This window comes from Myodes glareolus, chromosome 7 (assembly GCF_982192425.1).
Source record: "Myodes glareolus chromosome 7, mMyoGla1.1, whole genome shotgun sequence".
Taxonomy (NCBI): Eukaryota; Metazoa; Chordata; class Mammalia; order Rodentia; family Cricetidae; genus Myodes; species Myodes glareolus.
The window spans coordinates 17,696,584-17,717,932 of NC_142032.1; the positions used below are offsets into that span (position 1 = coordinate 17,696,584).

A 21,349-nucleotide genomic window follows, 5' to 3' on the forward strand; every position below is an offset into this window, starting at 1 on the left:
CACACTGAGGACGTGGATAAAGAGAGTGTCTAGGCACAAACAGTGGGGTGCTAATAGGAAAAGTGAAAGGAATCAAGCGCTTATTTGTGCTCCATGGTCAACAGATGGACAGAACATGCTGGAAGAAGGCCAGGCCTATGACTCTATTTCTGTGAAATACTATAGTAAACCAAGAGCAAAAGAGAATTTGGTTGTTGCCAGGGGTGGGGGATGGGCATGGGAGGTGAGAGAGGAGAAGAAGGGTCAGAGTTAGGGGGTGTAGTGTCTCTCTGGAGTGAGGAAAATGTTTTGTGGAGCTAGGTGTGCTGGCTCTATAACCGTGTGAATGTACAAAATTCCACAGAATCGTTCGCTTTAGTTTTCTCATTTTTACTTTATTTGTTAAAGATTTATTTATTTAATCTATATGAGTGCTGTATCTGCATGTATGCCAGAGAGGGCATCAGACCCCACCATAGATGGCAGCGAGCCACCGTGTGGGTGCTGGAAATTGAACTCAGGACCTCTAGAAGAGCAGCAGGTGCTCTTAACCACTGAGCCATCTCTCCCACCTCCTCACTTTTACTTTAGAAGTAAATGAAATGATTTATAGTTAGCACAGCTTGTACCAGAGTCTTAGGGAGGATGGAGAAAAGAAACTTGCCGAGATAGAATTGCTAGGATCACATCAGGGCATGTTTCTGAGTACCAACAAAACACTGACTGTATCCAGACCAGAGGATTGACGAAAACCCACACACACCAGGACTGCTGCGGCGTGGGGGTGTGATTCAGTCTGTGTAACTGTCCACATTAAGGTGGGTAATATTGGGTTGTGGAAATCCACATCATTTTAAATGGCTATACCAAGAAAAAAGTGTGTGTCGGAAATGTCTTTTAGGTCATCTAGAATTCTCTAAGAAATAAGAAGAGGCGCTATGAGTCTTCTTGCGCCCTCTGCTGGAATTAGGAAGCAACTCACTTTGCTTTCCCTGACCCTAAGTATTACTGCTTCCTATGAGAAATGGCCTGGATGAGTACCCAGTAGGGATTTTTGAGCAGGTCCTTACGTGGGTCCAGACCTACCAGAAGTCAACACAGCCCACCTGCTCTTTTATAGCTTGGATAGAGAACTCTGGGGAGGGTCGTGGGGGTGGGACAGAGCTGAGTGTCCTCAGGAGGAAGTTCTTTTTGCCTCCAGCCACTCTAAGACACACACTCTATTTCTTGTGCTTTGTGGTTATTATCAGAATCCTTGCGCCAAATTCATTGAGAAAAATAAGTTTTTGCCTGCATCATAGAAAGCTAGTATGGGTCACAAACCTGGACTTACTTCATACTCAGGTGACACTTAGCATGTTCTTTAACAGAGATAGACCCAGACACCCCTGAGAGTCTTCATCTCACTGAGCACTGACTGCCTAGTCACAGGGAGACTTTCCAGCAGGGGAAAGCGCCCCTGAGGAGCTGAGACTGTAACAGGGTGAACTGTTATCGGAAAAGGTCAAGCAAATGACAGGCCTGTCAAAACCTTAACACTCAGTAGTGTTAAGATACTCTAATGATTCCAAGCACTGGGGAGGCAGAGGCTCTTCTCAGCGAGTCCTCTGTGAGTTCAAGACCAGCCTGGGATACATAGTGAGACCCTGTCTCAAACAAGCTAGCAAGCAAACAAAAACAAATGGTTCTGTAATAACGACTTCTGCACTGATATGACCAAATAAAGAACTCAACTATTTTAGAAACAACTTGATGGAGGAAGGATTGATTGGGGCTTGATTGATTGATTGAGGCTGAGGTTCATCACAGAGGGGACAGCATGAGCCCATCACATCGTGGGGACAGAGAAGGGGAAGAAGCCCTTGGTTCTGGGATCTGGTTTGTTTTTCTCATTGACTATGAGTCAAGAATCTCCAACACAACTAATAAGGCCAGAATTGTCTGTGGCGATGCTATGTTTTCCAGAAGAGACCTTAAACACCCATGTTGAAAGCAGCAGATATAGTTCTTTAAGGTCCGAATGCTTGTAACCTTGTGACTTGGCACTCCCATTGTATCCCTGAGTCAAAGCAATGTGCCTCATGAAACCACCCTCCAGTTTCACTTACAAAAGAAGATTCTCCAAGATAAGGAAAATAAACCAGCCCATGGAATTTTAACTTTTAAACCACATTAAAAAAATGTAAGCCTCACTTGGTCTTCAAACCTTGTTGTAAATTACATCCTTTGAGGAACACCCTTAGAGAGCTATGGGATCATCTATACAGTCATTGCCAGGACACTCAAGCGGAACTTTCTGGGTCTTCCTGTGGCCTCTGGTACCCTCCCTCGTTCTGATACTGTTCTTACTCAGTTACTTTATTTCCCCAGCTAGTCTCCTTCTACCTTCAAGTCTTTAAACAAATATTTATGTATGTATATGTATGTATGGTGTTTTGCTTGCTTGTATGTCTGTGTACATTTATGCAGTACCCATAGCGACTGGAAGAGGGCGCCAGATCCCCTGGAGCTGAAGTTACAGACAGTATGAGGGGCCATGGGTGCTGAGAAGGGAAACCAGGTCCTCTGAAGTGCAGTGGGGTCCTTACCCACTCTCGTTAGCCCCCCTTCTCCATCTCTCCAGCCTCCCTTCTAGTTTCATGTCTTTTACTTTTATTTTTATATAGTCAACAGATTTCGTGAGAATTACATGACCATGGGAGCGGCTTCGTTTACAGAAGTGCAGAGGCTTACCAGTGTCTCCACCAAGAAGAAAGAGAAATGGAGAGAGAGAGAGAGAGAGGAAGGGAGGGAGGGAGGGAGGGAGGGAAAGAAGAAGGGAGGGAAGGAGAAAGGGAGGGAAGAAGAAAAAGCTGTCCGTCTCTTCCTCTTGTGAGTCCCACTCCTAGGCATGCCATGATGGTGACAGCCGATCTTGAATAGATCTTGTGCACCTAATCACAGCTGCCCTAAGTTCGAGAGTGCACAGGCCGTGTCATGCCTGTAGGACAGTGTTCTGTGCCACCATAGCCCTGCTCTCAGGCGCAAACGCTGTTTCTGCCGCTTCTGCCATGATATTCCCTGAGCGCTGGAGACGTTAACATGGATGCTGTTTTCAGGACTGAGAACTCAGCCACGTAGTCTCACTTCCAAGACAAACCGAGTCTCTGAAGCTACTGCTGACCACTGTGAAAAGAGCCTTCTTTGACCAAAGCCGAGAGGTTTTGCCCAAACGGGCAAAACCATAGTTGTTCAGGAGGTAACGGGCAAAAACATAGTTGTTCAGAAGGTAATTTGACGGACACATTATGTCCAGTTAGGAAAACAATAGTAAGGCCTAGGAACTCCACAGCTACAGGCGTGTGTGATAATTGTGGGGAGGGGTGTACACACGCAGGTGACACGACAACTTTTGGGAGTCAGTTCTTTCACCTTGTTTTGGAGGTAGGATCTCTCTTGCCAAGCTATTCCTAGCTAGCAGGCCAGCAAGCTTCTGGGGAAATCTCTGTGTCTCCCATCTCTCCACAGGGTACTGAATTACAGAAATGTACCCTAGGTTGAGCTTTTTACAGGTCTCCTGGGATTGCCCTTAGGTCATAAGGCTTTCACAGCAAGCACCTTTATCTGCTGAGCCTTCTCCCAGGACCCCAGCCCCAGGCTTTTCGATGGTGAATTCCCTTCTAGCGAATGGGTCTCAGGTCTACCCAGGAAGCAGTTAGTTACCCCCAACTGACTTGCTGCTGTTGTAGTGGCGAGCACATTGCCTGGCCAATCCGATTGTAGAGTACAGCTCAGGAAGCCTGTTGGAGAACGTTCTCCCCAGCAGCCTGCATGACATCTTCTAGTTGTCTCCTATAACTTTTTTTTAAAGATATATATACAACATTCTGCCTCCGTGTATGATGGCACATACCAGAAAAGGGCGCCAGATCTCATTACAGATGGCTGTGAGCCACCATGTGGTTGCTGGGAACTTAGGACCTCTGGACCTCTGGAAGAGCAGCAAGTGCTCTTAACCACTGAGCCATCTTTCCAACCCCCCCAGCTGTCTCTTTAAACCAAGCATATACAACAAATGTTCGCTGACCTAGGATCATCACGAACATAAAATCTAACAGGAGAAAATGCTGTGGAGGGATGCCTGGATTTTATCAATCCAAGGAGCGACCTGGACTAATAAAGGGACACAGCTTTGAAACTGTTGCAGAGGGACATGGAGTCATCCATCAGAAACTCTTCGATCTAAACAACTTTCCCTGGGAAAGCTAACTCTGAGCAGCTGCCTGTCTCAGCCTCTTCATCTCTCTCTGTCTTGAAATAGGAAGAATTTCCTTGCCAAGTTCTAGGGCACAGGACAGAAAGGAAGGATGCTGTGTGGAGGGGCTCGTGTCTGCTCGGGCAGACACTGGGTACAATCACAGAAAGAACGTTATAACTCCTTCCATGTGACACAGCCCCCATGTAGGGATCACGTCCAGCCTGCTGACTCGCCTGGTAGTTTATCACAGTGCAAGCCCTGTGCCAGGGAAAGGGTTTGGGTTTTGTTTTTCTGTCTGTGGTAGTTTTTTTGTTTGTCGGTTTTTGCCTTTTCCCGATGGTAGTTAGCAGACAACATCCGGGAGGATCTGGTTGGCTCCGTTGACGCTCAAGAGAGATCAAGGCAAGAACGCTGTCCGCGGAGTCCTTTAATTTAAAACATTTGCGGAGTTTTCAAAGGTCTCGTCCTACCTACTGCTAACCACAGCTTCCCTGAAGGCAATAAAGTATGAGAGGGAGGGGAGAAGGACTTAGCCGTGGAAAGGCCACTGGAGAGGAAGACTAAGAATGGAAGGGTATCTGCTTAGATCATGAAAGAGTTTTTGCCTCTTAATATTTGAATATTTTACAATAACAGTATCTTGAAACAAGACTCTTTAGAACATTGATGGTATTTTTTTTATTATTTGAGCTACACTATTAAACCTCTGGTCAGCTGGTTTTGGGAATGGAAAAAGAAGGTGACCCCAAACTCAGCCACTCTTGTGACTCCCATCTCCAGTTCTTTTAATTCTGGCCAAGACAGCGGCCTTGGATACTTTCTTCCGGTCGTAAGCCAGGCCCAGGGCAGCCATGCAGTCAATGAAGAATGTCGTGGAGTTGATGTGCCAGCCATGCTCACTGGCAGCGTAGTCGTAGGGGAAGGTGTGGTGGTAGTTGTGGAAGCCCTCGCCTGGAAGAGAAGCACAGGGAGCAGTTAGGGGGCCCAGAGACTGCCGCCTTCTCCTCTTCACACACCTCTTACCCAGTGGATAAGAGAACATTTTGTTGTTCTTTAGTGAATGGTTAACTCACTGCCTTCTACTCAGAAGCAATGAATTCAGAAGCCCTGGTTGTCCTTAATATTTGAAAGTATGTTGGAAGGAAATGTGTCTTGAAGGCTAATAGGGTAAGATTCTGATTATTCTGGGGAAATATTTTACATTGGAAAGTGCCGGAATGTCAGTATGCTCTGAGATGCTCCTGGCTCCTGAACTGTGTATGTGTTCTCAGGAGGGGAGAGTCCTTTGGAACATCAGTGTCTATGCTTCTTACAAAGGTGAGCAGGCAACAACCCTGTCCCCGTGGGGCTGGTGTACCCGGAAAGTGTAGGCAGCTATAACAGAAAAGGCAGAGAAACCGGGGCCCAGCCAAGGTGGAACTTCTCTCAGCCATTGCTAGTCCACACAGTGGCTGCTGTAGCTGCTACTTCTTAGAGCTCTGACCCTGGTGCAGGAGAATGCTCGTAAAATAGACCCCTTTAATAAAGATTTCTTCTATCATATGATATTTATTTTTTTTCCTGAAGTTTCTGATTTTTGAATGACAATTACTTTTATAGTAAATAAAACTGAATATTTAATAAAATATTTACATAAACATATTGCAAGAGATACAAGCTGTTGGAGCCAGCCTGGCAACCCAAGTTTGATGCAAAGAAGCCATATGCAGGGGGAAGGACAGAAAGGACAATACAAAGTTGTCCTCTGATCAGCACACAGGTACTGTGGCAGGGCTACCCGCCCCCATTAGCCACACAGCCATGCTCACTGTAATGACTACTCTTTTTGGGCGGGGGTGGGGGGTAGGGGGGAGGTGGAATCGAGACAAGGTTTCTCTGTGTATCTCTGACTGTCTTGGAGCTCCTTTGTAGACCAGGCTGACCTTGAACTCAGAGATCCTCCTGCCTCTGCCTCTAGAGTGCTGGGGTTAAAGGCATGCAACATGGTGCTCGGCTCGTGATGACTGTTCTTGGTTGTGAAGTTTACTATATCCGGATTTAATTAAAACCCCCAAATGACTGGGTGCACCAGTGTGGGATTTTTTTGTGTAGCTAAGTCATTTGAAATAGGAGGACCCACTTCTAGTCCCTATCTTTGGTGGGAAGACACACCCCTAACTGTCCTACTTTCTGCTGGAAACCTAGGAAGGGTCATGGAGGAAGGAAATTTCTCTCTCTTTGCGCGCTTGCTCTCACCTTCCCTCACTAGCAAGTCTTTCCCTTCACTGGCCTACTTCTTCAGGCCTCTGGCTGTAAGGAAAACCAGCTGAGACATCTGGGCTGAGCCGCTACTGGATTCTTGGCCTTCCTGTTCACAGGCAGCCTTTGGTAACTAGCTGGACCACAGCCTGTTAGTCCTTTTAACATATATGCATTCTAGAAGTTCTGTTACTCTGGAGAACCTGACTGACACACACACAATCACTCTAATAAAGGTTTTCTGCATAATGTGATACTTAAAACATTTTCCCAAAATTCCTGATTTGGATGAAAATGTATTATTTTTATGACACTGAGGATTTAACTGAACATTTACACAAATATATTACAAGAAATATAAACTGTGACTTCAAGAAACATAAAAATCACTGGGCAGTGGTGGCACGTGCTTTTAATCCCCCTCACTCTGTGAGTTTAAGGCCAGCCTGGTCTACAGAGCTAGTTCCAGCACAGCCAGGGCTACACAGAGAAGCCTCATCTCAAAAAACCAAACCAAACCAAACCAAACCAAACCAAAACAAAAATCTAACATCCTTTTACAATTTCTATGTATACAGACAAAAATATGTAGGAATAACATCAACATATAAAGTGCTAAATTTTATAGAGAGGACAAAGACAGAATGATTTATCATGAAATATAACAAAACAGATGGAGCCCTTGACTGTGGGGTCTGGATTTAGACATTGTTATTTGGCCCTGGCTGTGATCCAAGCTACCCAGAGGCTGACCAGGAGACAGGAAGTTTAAGTCTGGCTGGGACAAATTAGGAAGACCATATTTCCAAGGTAAAAAAAAAAAAAAAAAAAAGAACCAGGCAAATAGCTTATGGGTAAAAGTTCAGCATCAGCCTGAGCTACAGAGTAAGTGCAAGGCCAGCCCCGACTACATAGTGAACTCTTGACTCACAGTGTGGAAAACTGGAAAGAGGGCTTGGGGACATAGCTCAGTGAGGGAGCATTTGCACAAGGCTACATTTATAAGTGTGGTCCAAGTACTTCGGGAGGATCAGGATAAAGGAAGCAGGGAAGAGAGGGAGGAAGAGAGAGAGAAAGCAAAGGGAGAGGAAGGGAAGAAGAAATTGAGACTGGGATGGCAGGAAGCAGGAAAGCAACAGATGAGGTGGGGGAGACACGAGAAGGCATGGAGAGGAAATGCCCAGAGAGAAAAGCAGGGTGCTGGCTGCTGCTTTTAGCAGCCAAGTCCTAAAGCGGCTGGAAACAGACTGTTCACTTTATTACATTTGCAGAATTCATCTCAGGCGTCGGGACCCCACTTCTATGACGGTCTAAGAGTTGTAGGCTATAGCTTAAGTAGATAAGATTGACTTAAACTTTGGTGAACGGAAGACCTCACACAAGCAGTGGTGTCCTGAAACCTGGATGGGGGCGGAGGGAGTGGATTAAAGACATTTGGGAGGTGAGCCAACGCTCTGAGAATGGCACACTTCTGCTTGTTTGTTTGTTTGTCATGCATACAGTGTTCTGCCTGCATGTCAGAAGAGGGCACCAGATCTCATTACAGATGACTGTGAGACCATGTGGTTGCTGGGAATTGAACTCAGGACCTCTGGAAGGGCAGCCAGCCCTTAGCCGCTGAGCCATCTCTCCAGCCCCCAAGAATGGCACACTTTTAAGTTCACTGAAAAAAAAAAAACATGGTTTTTCCTTTTCTTTATATAGCATGGCTAGGCATGAAACACTAGGTTTATTGTATTCTCCATTGATACTGCTGTTATAGCTATGAATCTCCTGACCCAAGCAGGAGATTCTAGTCCAGCCTAGAGAAATGAATCAGAGATGACTGGAGAAAGGGAAAGTTAACCAGAATCATTTAGAGGTTTTTTTTTGTTTGTTTGTTTGCTTGCTTTTGAGTTGTTTGAGACAGGGTTTCTCTGTGTAACAATCCGACCTGTCCTGGAACTTGCTTTGTAGACCAAGCTGGCCTCAAACTCACTGAGATCCGCCTGCTTCGGCCTCCCAAGTGCTGGGATTAAAGGTGTGCGCCACCATAACCTGGCTTGTTTGTTTTTTGACCTTCCAATCAAAGGTAGTATTTTTTTTAATCCTTTCCTCTTTTACATGAAACATCTTGCCTGACTCTCATGTTCTTCCCAATATCACAACCCCGAGTTTTACAGCGGGAGACGCAAAACACAAGTTACAGAAGATGTCTCGTGCCTTCCTCTCAGCTCACCAAATAAGGAGACGAAATGGAAAAAAAGGAATAAAAAATGAAAAAAAAAAGATACGACTGCTCCTCAGTGTAGTGGAGAAGGAGGTTCACTGTAGATATGTAGGAGAGCCTAGTCAGAGGCAGGGACACCTGGGAGAGTCCATAGGAAGAACAACCTGGTCCCCTGAGCTGGAGAGTTCAGGATAGGGGACAGGGTGTGCCAGCCAGGAGGGCCCTGTAACAAGTAGCGACTGAGAGATACAGGGAGAACCTGGCAGCCATGTCTGCTCTGAAATGCTAAATAGGGACCTCAGCCATTAGTCCCAGGTTCGAAACCTAAGACCCCTGAATGCCATAATGCTGTAGATGGCTTACTCACCCAGCGTTCCCACGGAAACCAGGGGATTCTCCCGGGGGTCAATGTTCTTGTCATAAGGGCGAAAGCCATAGAGATGAGCGGCACTGTTCACCAGCCAGGTGACGTTGAGCGTCAGAGCGTATCTCAGAAAAGTGGCAACATACAGACTGTGTAGGAAAGTTTCACCCCAGCAATACCAGGGCACCAGCGTGGGCAGGATGAAGCACAGCAGCAGGACACCGGATTTGTAGTACCTACAGGGAGAGAGCACACTCAGAGTCTGTGGAGCAAGGATACCTTACCTGGATCAGCTCTTCTCAGTGGGAGGGACTGTTGTCTTCCTCTTACACTGAGTGCAGGGGCTGGGAGCCCCGTCCAGAAAGAACCGTGTGTGTGTGTGTGTGTGTGTGTGTGTGTGTGTGTGTATGTGTGTGTAAAGTCCTTTCAGTACAGAATATCATTATCATTCTCAAGATAAGTCTACATTGAGCTGAGATTGTCTCAAGATAATTTCACCAGTTGCCCATAGAACAAGGTCCCTACTCTTCTTCTTCGTAGAGGGATGAGGCAGGTCATTCAACAAATCAGGACCAAACCACAGCCTCAGTCTGCGAGGATGCCAGGGCTGGTTTTCATCTGCCCCTAAGCCCCCTTTCTCTCTTTCAGGGTCTTTGACATTTTTCCATTTCCTTCTAACCTCATCCCTCAAATCCTTCACGCTGCAAAAGCTCCAGGAAGCAAGAGTGTCCTCGATCTCCTGTGGGTTCTGCCCCTCTAGAGGCCTTGTCCCAATCTCATTTCCACACAGACCAACCTCTGATTTCCTGAGAGAATTGATTGGCGCCCATTCAGCCGTCAAGTCTTCAATGTTTGGGTCACGGGTGTGACCTGCATCCAGCTTTCCCATTTCTTCCCTAATCCGGGTCCTCTCTAGGCTAACCTGTACCCTCTCCTCACCTCTCAGGCTTCACCTACTTCACCTGGTCTCACCGGACCTCACCTGGTCTCACCTGACCCAACCTTTAAAGCACAGCTATGTCTGCACCACGTGCTTTTGGAAAGACAAGCTGTGTTAACCCCATGCGTGTCTAAAACACTTGGGATGGCATTAGTCTGTTTGAAATGATAATTTGTTTGTTTTTATTCTTTTTTTTGAAACAGGGTCTCACTATGTTGTTCTGGCTGTCCTGGAACTCACTCTGTAGACCACGCTGGCTTCAGACTCACAGAGATTCACTTGCTTCTGCCTGTCAAGTACTAGGACTGAAGACCTACGTGCCACCCCATCTGGCCAATGGACTTTTTCCTTTTTTTTTTTTAAGATTATTTTTGTTTATGTATATGTGCGCATGTCCGTGTGAGTAAATGCCACATGAACCTGTGTGCCTGGGAAGGCTGGAATTGAGTGCCAGGTTCTTTGGAGCTGGAGTTGCAGGTGTAAGCCACCCAATATGAGTGCTGGCATCTGAGCTAGGGTCCTCTGGAAGAACAGGAAGTGCTCTTAACTGCTAAGCCACCTCTTCAGTCCCCAGAGGATCTTTGTTTTTTTGAGACAGTCTCATTAGGTGACTCTGGCTGACCTGGAATTCACACAGTCTGCCTGTGTCTCTCCAACACTGGGATTACAGGCGTGCACCACCACACTTGGCTAAATGATAGCTGTGATCGTATAAACCCAGAAATTCATTCAGCTATTCTAAGTGCAAAGAGAATGTGTCAGTCTTGAAACCCTATTTCCAAGCTCCATCCCTCTCCACTCACCTCCTCTGGAACATGACCAGCTTCTCGGCTTTTAGGTCAGACATGTCCAGTTTTCCGCCCTTCTCTTTGACAGCCGGGTGTTTGCGCACGAGCAGCCAGCCCACGTGAGAGAAGAAAAAGCCACGCCGGGAATTGTGAGGGTCAGCGTGTGTTTCTGTGAACTTGTGGTGGGCGCGGTGATCTCGGGACCATTCATACACGTCATTCTGGAGGGACAGAAAAGGGGACCACCAATATTGAGAAGAGAAGCCCTCCTGGGAGAAGGCAAGGGCCTAGGTGTCTGCCAGGGCCTGGGACTCTCAGTCCAACTCATTATCAGAGTCCCAAGACTCTGATTACTAAGGAGGGCCGGAGGAACACCCTCTCCAGCACGTTTACTCCCAGAGCTTATGTGGAAAAGCCACTCAAAGGCCCAGAGCACATGAATGGCGCTGCTGATTCTCAGGAGTGCGTGGTGGGAAACGGGAGGGGAGTCTTAGTGCCCAGACAGTTTCGCTGGCAGAGAACATGGTGACTCTTCAGACGAGCAACAAGAGACAGGGTTCCTCTGGCGATGTCTGAGTCAGGGGCAGAGAGGTTATGAGGCAGACGGCCTTGGGCTCCAAGATTCTGCTCTGCAGTAAAGGTGCAAAAACTCCACGTCAACTCCTTCACGAGTGGCGTGTCACCCAACCCAAGAGGGCCAACATGTAACTGACAAGCCTGAGCACATTTCCAAACGACCTTGGGACGTTTCTGAACTTTACCCATCTCTTCAAGAACTTTCTCTTAGTTCTCTTTGTCCTCCAAAGACAGAAACTGGGAGCCTTCGCTGAATAAATTGTTAGAGCAGAGGTGACCACACACGTGCATTAAGAACCTCAGATATCAGAGTCAAAATAACTAATCTCTTTCTGAAATCTTTTTCTCATCACCCAAGTCAAGTCCCACACTATTAGCAACAGCCTCTGGCTAGGTGAGTCTGCTTCCCTAACTTCCCACCGTCTACCCACTAGAAACTTCTTGCAGGAAACATCGTCAGTGCTTGACCTACATCCATCATGCTAGCCCTTGACAGGACAATCAGGTTCGCTTATTTGATGGTGTGGTGATTCAGTTTCCTTATCTGCTCAGTGGGTAGGACAATAAGGCCTACCTTCTGGCATGGTTGTGCAGACTAAAGGATTTAACCTGTGCCAAATGCTGGCACGGTGTTCAGCACATGGAACTATAGACATGTTTGCTCTTGCAGTCTGAAACGAGAGTGTTCTTGAGTCTTAGACACATCCCACCTCAATCCCATTCTAGTAGGGTCCTAAGACAGAGAAAAGCATGAGCTTTTGTTGACTGTTTAGGAAGCCATCGTCAGTTTCTTGATGATGGCGTTCTATGGTCCTTTACCCCGAGGACCACAGCAGTCATCCTATGTGACAACCCAAGGAGCTTGGGGTTAAAAGAAAAGGTCTGCCTGGAGAACCCGCTCTACTTCCTTCCTGTTTCCCTTGCCAGTGACGCTGAGGTGTCCCATGTTGCGGAGAGCTCTGCACTTGGGAGGACCACTGAAGACCACTTCTGTGGGTGCCAGTGTTTGCCACTCTGCCCTGGATCAGCCACCGAGTAGAGGCCCAAGAGTGAACAGTACCAGCTTCTCACCTGGAAAGCCATGGTGTTGGCAATAATGAGGAAGACCCTCAGGGGCAGGCGTGCTTTGTAAGTTCGGTGGCTCCACAGGCGATGGGCTCCGGCTCCAATGCCCGTAATACTGACCACGTAGTAGACAAATGCTGCTGGGACAACAGAGGGGTCAGCCTACTGGGAAGTGTGCAAGCAGGAGAAGCATATCAGGACACTCACCTGATACCAGAGTGTGCTTCTCTGGGTTTGAAGGAGCGCATGTGTTGGTCTCCGAGACACCATAGCATCCACCACCTCAGAAAACCATCATCATTACCTCAAACCACCGCACCTAAGACTCAGGGGGAAATCACTCCACCTAGGACTCAAAGGGAAACCATTCCACCTAGGACTCAGGGGGAAATCACTCCACCTAGGACTCAAAGAGAAACCACTCCACCTAGGACTCAGGGGGAAATCACTCCACCTAGGACTCGGGGGGGGGGGGGGGGAACCACTCCACCTAGGACTCAGTGGGAAACCACTTCACCTAGGACTCGGGGGAAACCACTCCACCTAGCAATGGATGTGAGTTGAGAAGTCCCAGGCACAAAGTGGGCAGAAAGTCAGGATGCTGGAAACACTATCTAGCTTTCACCCTCAGATGGCAGGAGCATTTTCCCAGGTCCTGTGCCCTTTGACCTGAAGATTTTTTTTTTCTTCAAGGGATTCACTACTCCTCCTGACCTAAATACCCACAATCAAGCATCTTTGGAAGATGGCAATCAGAGCCATTAGTTGAAGGGGAGACACATAGGACACAGAACCTGTTCACTTGCTGAGCTGCAGCATCTCAGCACTGTAGCAGGTCTCAGGGCAAGTCAGGCCTGCACACACATGGACACGAAGGCTTTACCGATCCTTACCATTATAACAGTCAGTGCACATCCTAACGGGTTGGAGTCTACACTACCAAGTGTGAGGTGCCTTGAAGACATCATGGTGAAGCAGCTGTGTCCTCAAGAGCAGGCAGAGCTGCCAGGGCTCTGCACTTGGGTACGTCCTGTGGTCAGAGATGTCTCTTGAGTGAGTATGTAGATGAAGTTAAAATCTCTAAGTGTTTATCCAGGGCCACAGCGCTGGTAGAAGTGGATCCACAGTTTGAGACTAGGTTTTCTACCAAGGCTCTGTTCCAGTTCTGGGCATATTACACATCTCCTAGTAACGTAACACAGCACCCCGACTTAGAACCTACAAGATCAGGAGGTACCTACCATCTAATGGGGAGAGGACACTGGGTGTACCTGTCTGCCCCTCTGATTGTAGCACCAGGACATGGGACTGAGTCCTTGTTAGAAGCAGTATAAGATACCCGAGGGACCTCTGCAAACCATGGAACCTCAGGGGCTACAGAACTGAGCCAAGACTGGAGACACCAAACATTGCTCAAACTGCTATCTGTCCTTCTGCATCAAGAGGTAACCATTTTCTAAGTGGTCTCTTTCCTCCTGCCTTCTGCCTACTGTGTCCCATTCTCTTCCTTCCATAGGATCCCCAGGACAACAGAGACAGCATCTGTCCTCATGGAAAGTGCTGGCCATATTCTTCTGAACTGGGATGAGGCCTCGGATAATCTCCAGCCCCTGGCTGTGTGGTGATTGAGATCTTCCCATATAGAGGATCCGGCTGTACATGTAGCAGAGAAAGCAGGAGAGGACAAGCCCAGAAATCCCAGGAGGAAAGGGAAGGCTTTGGACAGAGCAGGAGGACCAAGACAGTGTCCAAATTTGCCTCGTGCTTCAGATTGTCCAGGTTTGTTGGCTCCACAGACAGTGCTGTCTTCACAGGAAACTGGGGTGGAGTTCCTCATACCCCGAATCATGTCCTTATTCTGCCAATAGCTTAGGTCACAGAGATCCTTTCTCTGTTCCCAGGAGAGAGACTGTAAGTGTCCACACCAGTGAACGGCTTTCCCCTCAGGGGAGGTTTGGGAAGGTTTTGTACTTTGGCTCCCAGTGTTGTCAGAGAGGCCCTTACTCCAGGGGGCCCTACTGAATGGCTCTAAAATGAGAGAAAAACTTTTCCAAGTCCCTGAGCCAGGAAAAATGGCACAAATACAGTCAGTTGTTGATTATGCATTTTCCTTTGGGATAAAACAATAAAAGCCTCTAAAACCTAAAGGAAGGAGAAGATTCCACCTCAGACTTCAATCCCTCTCGTTCCTGAAGAGTTCTGCTAACCCACGTCTCACAGCTGCCGTGCTGCGAGCTAATCTACCAACCAGAGCCCAGGGACATGAGTGAAGTAATTTCCCTTGCAGGTTCGGTGCACCAAATTTCCTTTCCAAAATCATAGCACACACCAGAGGGCACGGTCCAACAAGACAGTAACCACAGTCTTGGCTTTGGATGGTATCTTTTCCCTGAAGTAGCCACTGATGCCAGCCAAGATCAGGCAGTTCGGTCAAACGCAGGCCTGAACTGAACAAGGCTTGTGCAGGGTACTCAGGCTGGAGAGGGAGGAAGCTTGCAGGGAGTCAAACGCTTTGAGGACTCCCCTCACCCCCAGGCCTCCTGGTTCTAATAATGCATCATTGCCTCAGTAGGTAACTAGAAAACCCGGGATCCCAAGAGAGGGGGTTTCCTAAACTGTATTTCCTTGGGACATTGGGTGGATTTCCCAAAACAATGCTTAAGGGCCCGAATCTCACCACCTACAAGATGGAAGAATCCTGGGATAGACAGGGTAAAAACAGCTCCAGTACACAATACATGAGAGAGGAGAGAGAGAGAGAGAGAGAGAGAGAGAGAGAGAGAGAGAGAGAGAGAAAATGAAGGGAGGGAGGGAGAGAGAGTTGTCAAAGAGTCCCAAAACCTGACTCTGTTCCCTCAAACTTCCCCGTACTATCTGGGAAAGAAGAGCTGGCTCATCAGCCCTCAGAGAAAGCAAGGGGCCCTGAGTCTGTAGAACTCCTGGAGTCAGGGCTTGTGCAGACCAGAAGCCTTCTTCAAGTCTCCATTCTCTAGCATGCCTGTCCCTGCCCAGGAAGGAGGGGTAGAGGGTAAAGACAGCTGGTATTAGCAGGTGTTAGCCCCATAGCATGTTATGGCTGCAGGAGAGAGGGGCAGCTGCAGGCTGGGTAGAGAATAGATCACAAACCACTTCTGTAACGTAAATACTTGTCAACATTTTGTTGACTGACATGTGCTGTACTCGGAAGACCTGCCTGGGGTAGCAGAGCCATGTGCCTGTACACTTGGGCCTTTGGGGAGCCTGCTTCACCTTCCTCCAGGGCAATCGGCCTGGTCCTGCCAGGGGTTAGGTCTGAATGGTTGTGTGGATAACCCTCCCTCTTTTCTACTTTTCTTCCAATGGCTCCTCCTGTGCAGCCTCTCATGCGTTCCCTAACTGAGCTCACCACCTGAGTTGGTAAGGTCCCTTTTCCTCATGTCCCCTAGGTAGGGCCTGGTTCTCCTGTAGCAGGAAAGGTGGGACTGGCAGTCAAGTACTGATTCACACAGAAAAGCTTATTGGGGCTGGTTGCCTCATTGCCACAGTGGTAGCCTTCAGTGAGTCCTGCACATGGTTTCAGGGCTTGGTCCCCAACACTCACGTTAAAGTGCCCCCAGGGGCTAAGGATATGACACAGTGGTGGAGTACCTGTCTAGTGTGCCCAATGTCCTGTGTTTAATAAAGAACAACATTACCCCAAGTTGCTTTTGCCAGATATTGTAGCTCAGAATATAATCTCAGCAGGCTGAGGCAGGAGAATTACTATGGGTTCAAGGCCAGCCTGGACTGCATAGAGAGTTTAAGGACAGCCTAGGTAACAGAGTGAGATTCTGAAAAATCAACCAACAGAACAGTTGTGGTAATGGACACAGTAGTGCCCGCACTTGGGAAGTGGACCCAGACAATCAGAGACTTAAGGTCCTTGTCTGCTACGGAGCAAGTTCCCAGCCAGCCTGGACTGCATGAATGAGAACCTGTCTTGTTAAAGAGCGAGAAGAAAACAAAACAGAGACGTTTGCTCCCCAGTCCCACTGGGCTGCATTCAGTTAGTTCTATCAAGAACCACAGAGAAAAGCTAGGGGAAGCTGGACCCAAAGGGGCCACTGCCCTTCGCAAGACGCCCTTCATTAGAGGTAGGGGAGAAACTCGAGGCCCTGGCCCAGAACAAAGAAAGGTGCTTACCCCAGAGCAAGGTGTAGAACTTGCTGGAAGGAACCAGCACAAGCCCATACACGGCCCCCAAGTGCAGCAGGGACATGAGGATGATGTTTCTCCAGACGTACTCCAGCTTGGGCAGGGGCCCCTCCTCATCCTTGTAGCTGGGGTCGTATATATCTTCCTTCATTTCAGGACGGATGTCTTCTTCCAGGTAGAGGGGCACCGTCTTTAACTTCTCTCTTCCTTTCTGCATGACTTCAGAGCGGGGAGATATGATGGTCGTTGTGGTTGTACATGAAGAGGTCATCTACAAGAACAGGGAGTGGAGAATTAGAAGGGCAGACTCCAGTAGGCACTCCCCTCTGGCAGGCCGCTGGCAGAAGGGTGCATTAGTGGTCCAGCCCCCATCCCGGTATCTGGCTTGACTAAGGGCTGGTGGGAGAAAAGGTTTGCAGAAAGTGTGCAAATTGGTTGTTGTCAAACCTCCAGGTGAAGGGGCAGTGGGAGAGAAGGACCTCTTATGCCACTGGCAAGCCAAAGAAAGCTCTAATGTACACAGAAAGGCACCAGCAGGACCTGCTTAGCCTTTAAAGCTTGGGAGGCAAAAATTGGGAAATCCAAAGTGCCATTCACATCTCTACCAGTTGGTGGCAGTACAACCTTGAAAAGACAATGATGGAGGGGTGGTGGAGTAGATCCATCAGGACAGAAGGTTAAGACTGAACTTGGATTCACCGTCTTTGCTCTGGTTCTCCAGAAAATCTCTGTCTAGAAGAAATCCAGGGAAGCAGCTTTTGCTCTGCCTTCCGAGTGTGGATTCTTCAAATAAGACATTATTTAAAGATTTAATTCCTGGGTTTTATTTACACAAAGAGCCACGTGGACCATTTACATGTAGTCTGATGACCAAAGGGTGACCCAGGTTGACTCTTTAGACTATCTCCTCACTTGCCAGGGCAGTTTAATTTTCCCTCTTTAGACAGCTGGATTAGGGCAATATGATGGATTTGCTGTGAAAATTTCTGAAATATGTCAGTTTCTGAAACAGATATAAACAGAATAGAAGTGGGAGCCAAGGTCAGGGCACATTAAATTTGTGTCTGATAACCACGCCTGAGATTCACTTCCGTACACACAGCCTCTTGGTCTTGGTCACTTTCCGCAGAGTGGCATGAGAGCCTATTTTTGTTGCTGGCTTTGAAATAGGGTCCTGCATTGAAGTGCGGGCTAGCTTCAGACTCAGCCTCTAGCTGGAGTCTCCCAACTTCCCAGACTGCAGGCAAGTGTCACCATGACCAACAGAAGTTCATTTTGATTCTGACAGCTTCCTCCCTGGTTTTTGAAAAACCATCTCTGAAGACATCACTGACTAACTAGTGGTTTGGTTTTGGCTATTCCATGTTTCCAGATCTATCTTTGTTGGTTTGATCTGACCTCACACTGGAGAGTGTCCTGATTTGAGGTTGTTGATGATGATGGTGATGATGTCACCTTTATACAAACTAGAGGAAACTCAGTTGATAAAATCCTTCTTCAGATTGTCTGTAGAAATCTCTGTAAAGCATTTCCTTGATTAATATGGGAAGGCTCAGTTTACTGTAGGGGCCCCAAGTTTTATAAGAAGCAGGCTGATCAAGCCATGAGGAGCAAGCTGGGACGCTGCGTTCCTCCATGGTCTCTGCTTCAGCTCCTGCCTTCAGGTTCCTGCCTTGACTTTCCTCAGTGATGGAATTTTGGTCTTTTTTTTTTTCAATCACAGCAATAGAAACCCTAACACAGGGAGTGACAGATATTAAGGAATTAGTGTCAATAAAACCCCCTCTAATGTCAAATTCAAGCAACAAATGATTTAGAATGCTCTTAGGTCAGCCTTAGCTGGAGTTCATTATATGTGAGTAATATTCTGGCATCTTTAAAAAGATACTATTTATATGCTTTTGTTAGAAGTAGTGGCTTTGTACAACATCAATAGACAGGAGTCACAAAGTTAGGTCCTGCCTGCCTGTCTGTCTGTCTGTCTGTCTGCTTGTTTTATTTCTGAGACAGACTCTCAGACCAGGTTGGCCTCAGACTCACTATGTAGCCAAGGATAACCTTGAACTTCTAATTCCCCTGCGCCCATCTGCTGAGTGCTGGCATTACAAGGACATACCAATACATCCTGTTGGGGGGTATATAGAATAACAAAATGTTTCTTTAACTAAACTGAATAGACTACCTACATGGCAGATCTTTTTCATCTGAATGTCATCCAGGAAAAACAAGAAATAAACAGAAACCCTGGAGTTAAAGACATCGTAGATCAAATTGACCTAACACATCCACAGGATATGCACACACAATCTTTTTCATTAAAAGCAACAAATTCCTTCAGTGTATGTTGTAATCTCTCCTTTTTTAATCTCTAAACTATTAATTTGGATTCTCTCTAATAGTTAATTTTATTAAAAGTCAAACTTGTTAATCTTTTCAAAGAATCAGCTTTTATCTCATTCATTCTTTGTGTTGTGTTTTTTTTCATTTTTATTTCCTTAATTTTAGCCCTGATTTTGATTATCTCTTCCTATCCTCATTTTTGGGGCATTTGTTCTTGTTTTTCTGAGGCCTTCAGGTATGTTATTAAGTTGTTAATTTATGGGCTCTTGAATTTTTTGATGTAGCCACACAGGTTATAAGCTTTCCTCTTAGGATTGCTTTCATTGTGTCCCATACACTTCGTTATGTTGCGTTTTCACTTTTCATTCACTTCTAGGGTTTTAAAATTTTCCTCTTGGTTTTTATCCTGGGCCCAATTAGCATTCGATAGTGCCTTGCTAGGTCTCCACGAGTGTGTGCTCTCTATTCGATAGTGCATTGCTAGGTTTCCACGAGTGTGTGCTCTCTATTGTGCCTACTGCTCTCCACACTCAGTTTCCTTCCATTGCACTCAGATGGAATGCAGGGTGTCGCTTCAACTTTCCTGCATTTGATGAGGCTTCTTTTGTCTCCTAAGATGTAGTTATTTTGGAGACATTTCCATGGGCCGCCGAGAAGATCAAGCGTGTGCATGGTATATCCTGTCTATTTGATTTATATTTCTGTTTATTCTATTTTTCTGGATGACCTGTCTACTGGTGAGAGTGGGGTCTTGAAGTGACTCACTATTGCTACGTTGTGGTAACTCAGTGGTTTTTTTTTTTTTTTTTTTTAGATCTAATAGTATTTCTTTTATAACATTGGGTGCTCCTGTGCTTGGTGTATGTATATATGCTTAGGGTTATAATATCCTGTTGGTGGATTATTCCTTTAATGAGTATGAAATTCCCTCCTATTTCTACAGGCTAGTTTTGTTTTGAAATCTATTTTGTCAGCTATTAATAGCCATGTCTCCTTGTTTCTTAGTTCCATTTGCTTTGGAATATCTTTTTTTCCATCCTTTTACACTAAAGTGGTAACTATCATTGATGGTGTGGTGTGGTTCTTGGAGGAAGCAAAAAGATAGATCCTGTTTTTCACTCCCATGTGTTATTTCTGTGTCTCTTAGAGAGTTGGGAACCATGAATATCAGGAACTATTGTTGAGCAGTGTTTATTATTTCAACCAGAATAGCTAAGAGAAAACCAAACAAAAAATGATGGCAAATGCTGGCCATGAATGGGGGGAAAGGAGGGCACTAACTCACTGCTCGTGGGGGTGCAAACTGGTGCAGCCAGTGCAGGAAGCAGTATGGAAGTTCTGAAGCTAGAAACAGATATAACACACAGTCCAGCTATATCACTCGTGACCATATGCCCCAAAGACTATGTCCTCCTACAGAGACTCATCCGTGTTCTCTGTCACTCTAGTCACAATAGCCTAAAAACAATAGAGTCTAGACATCAACAGATGAGTGGATCATGAAAATGTAGTATATTTACACAATGTAGTATTATTTAGATGTTATGAAGAAGAGAATTATGAAATTTGCAGGTAAATGGATGGAACTGCAAACAATAATTCTGAGTGAGGTGACCCAGATATCCAGATACAGAAGACAAATGTTGCATTTTCTTTCTCTGTCCTTCTCCCTCTCTCCCTCCCTCTCTCTCTCTCTCTCTCTCTCTCTCTCTCTCTCTCTCTCTGGTGTTAGATTCAAATCTTTAGAGATGTGTGCTTCATTTGGAGTATCCACAGAAGTCAGGGAGTTGGGAGGACTCCACAGGGAGGAAGGTAGTCACGGTTAAACAAAGGGGAAAGGAGAGTAATGGGACGGGGCTGGCTGACTCAGTTGGCCCTTCCCAAGCAGCATTCCTGCCTGAGCCAGCTGCCAGGGTAGTGGCCACAGCAGAGCTTGGCAGCCCAGGAGAGAAGGTGGCCAACAGTGGCTGAGCCTAGACAGAGGAGCACATAGCCGAAGGGGAAAATCCTGGCTTCTTTAAATGCTACTATTTTTTTTAACAACCTGTCCCAAAAACCCAGCAGTTATATGGGCAATTGTATCCACATTGGTAGATCAGACATCTATGGGGATGATGCTGTTTCCTCCAACGACTCGGTCACACCCTTCTGTACCTGTTTTGGGGAACATTTCTCTAATTACCTGAAATCCCAAATGGGTTCCCTTCAATGTATTCAGGGTGGGTTACACCCCTGAGATTTAGAAAGGCTTGAATATGCCACATGGCATATGTCACGTGTGTGACAAGACCCCCCCTTATAATGAGACAAATATAATTTGCAAATTAATTGGAACCCATCTCCTGTGTATGGCCTGATTACATCCCCACATCTTACAAGGACTATCTCTAGCTATTCCTTTTCTACTTCTGGGCCTGGTCTTACCATCAGGTAAAACCTT

General features: G+C 46.6%; 1 protein-coding gene across 1 annotated transcript in view; it reads right to left on the reverse strand.

Moving 5' to 3' along the window:
- Positions 1-4,868: 4,868 nt before the first annotated feature.
- The window catches only part of LOC125403565 (acyl-CoA desaturase 3), a 36,941-nt gene continuing 20,460 nt past the window's right edge, over positions 4,869-21,349 (reverse strand). Inside the window, exons 2-6 of the mRNA XM_048438969.3 lie at positions 16,558-16,840; positions 12,403-12,533; positions 10,771-10,976; positions 9,031-9,263; positions 4,869-5,167 (exon numbers count right to left, since the gene is read on the reverse strand). Coding sequence (XP_048294926.1) covers positions 4,968-5,167; positions 9,031-9,263; positions 10,771-10,976; positions 12,403-12,533; positions 16,558-16,840 — 1,053 coding nt within the window. The 3' untranslated portion in view covers positions 4,869-4,967. The remainder of the gene's footprint in view (positions 5,168-9,030; positions 9,264-10,770; positions 10,977-12,402; positions 12,534-16,557; positions 16,841-21,349) is intronic.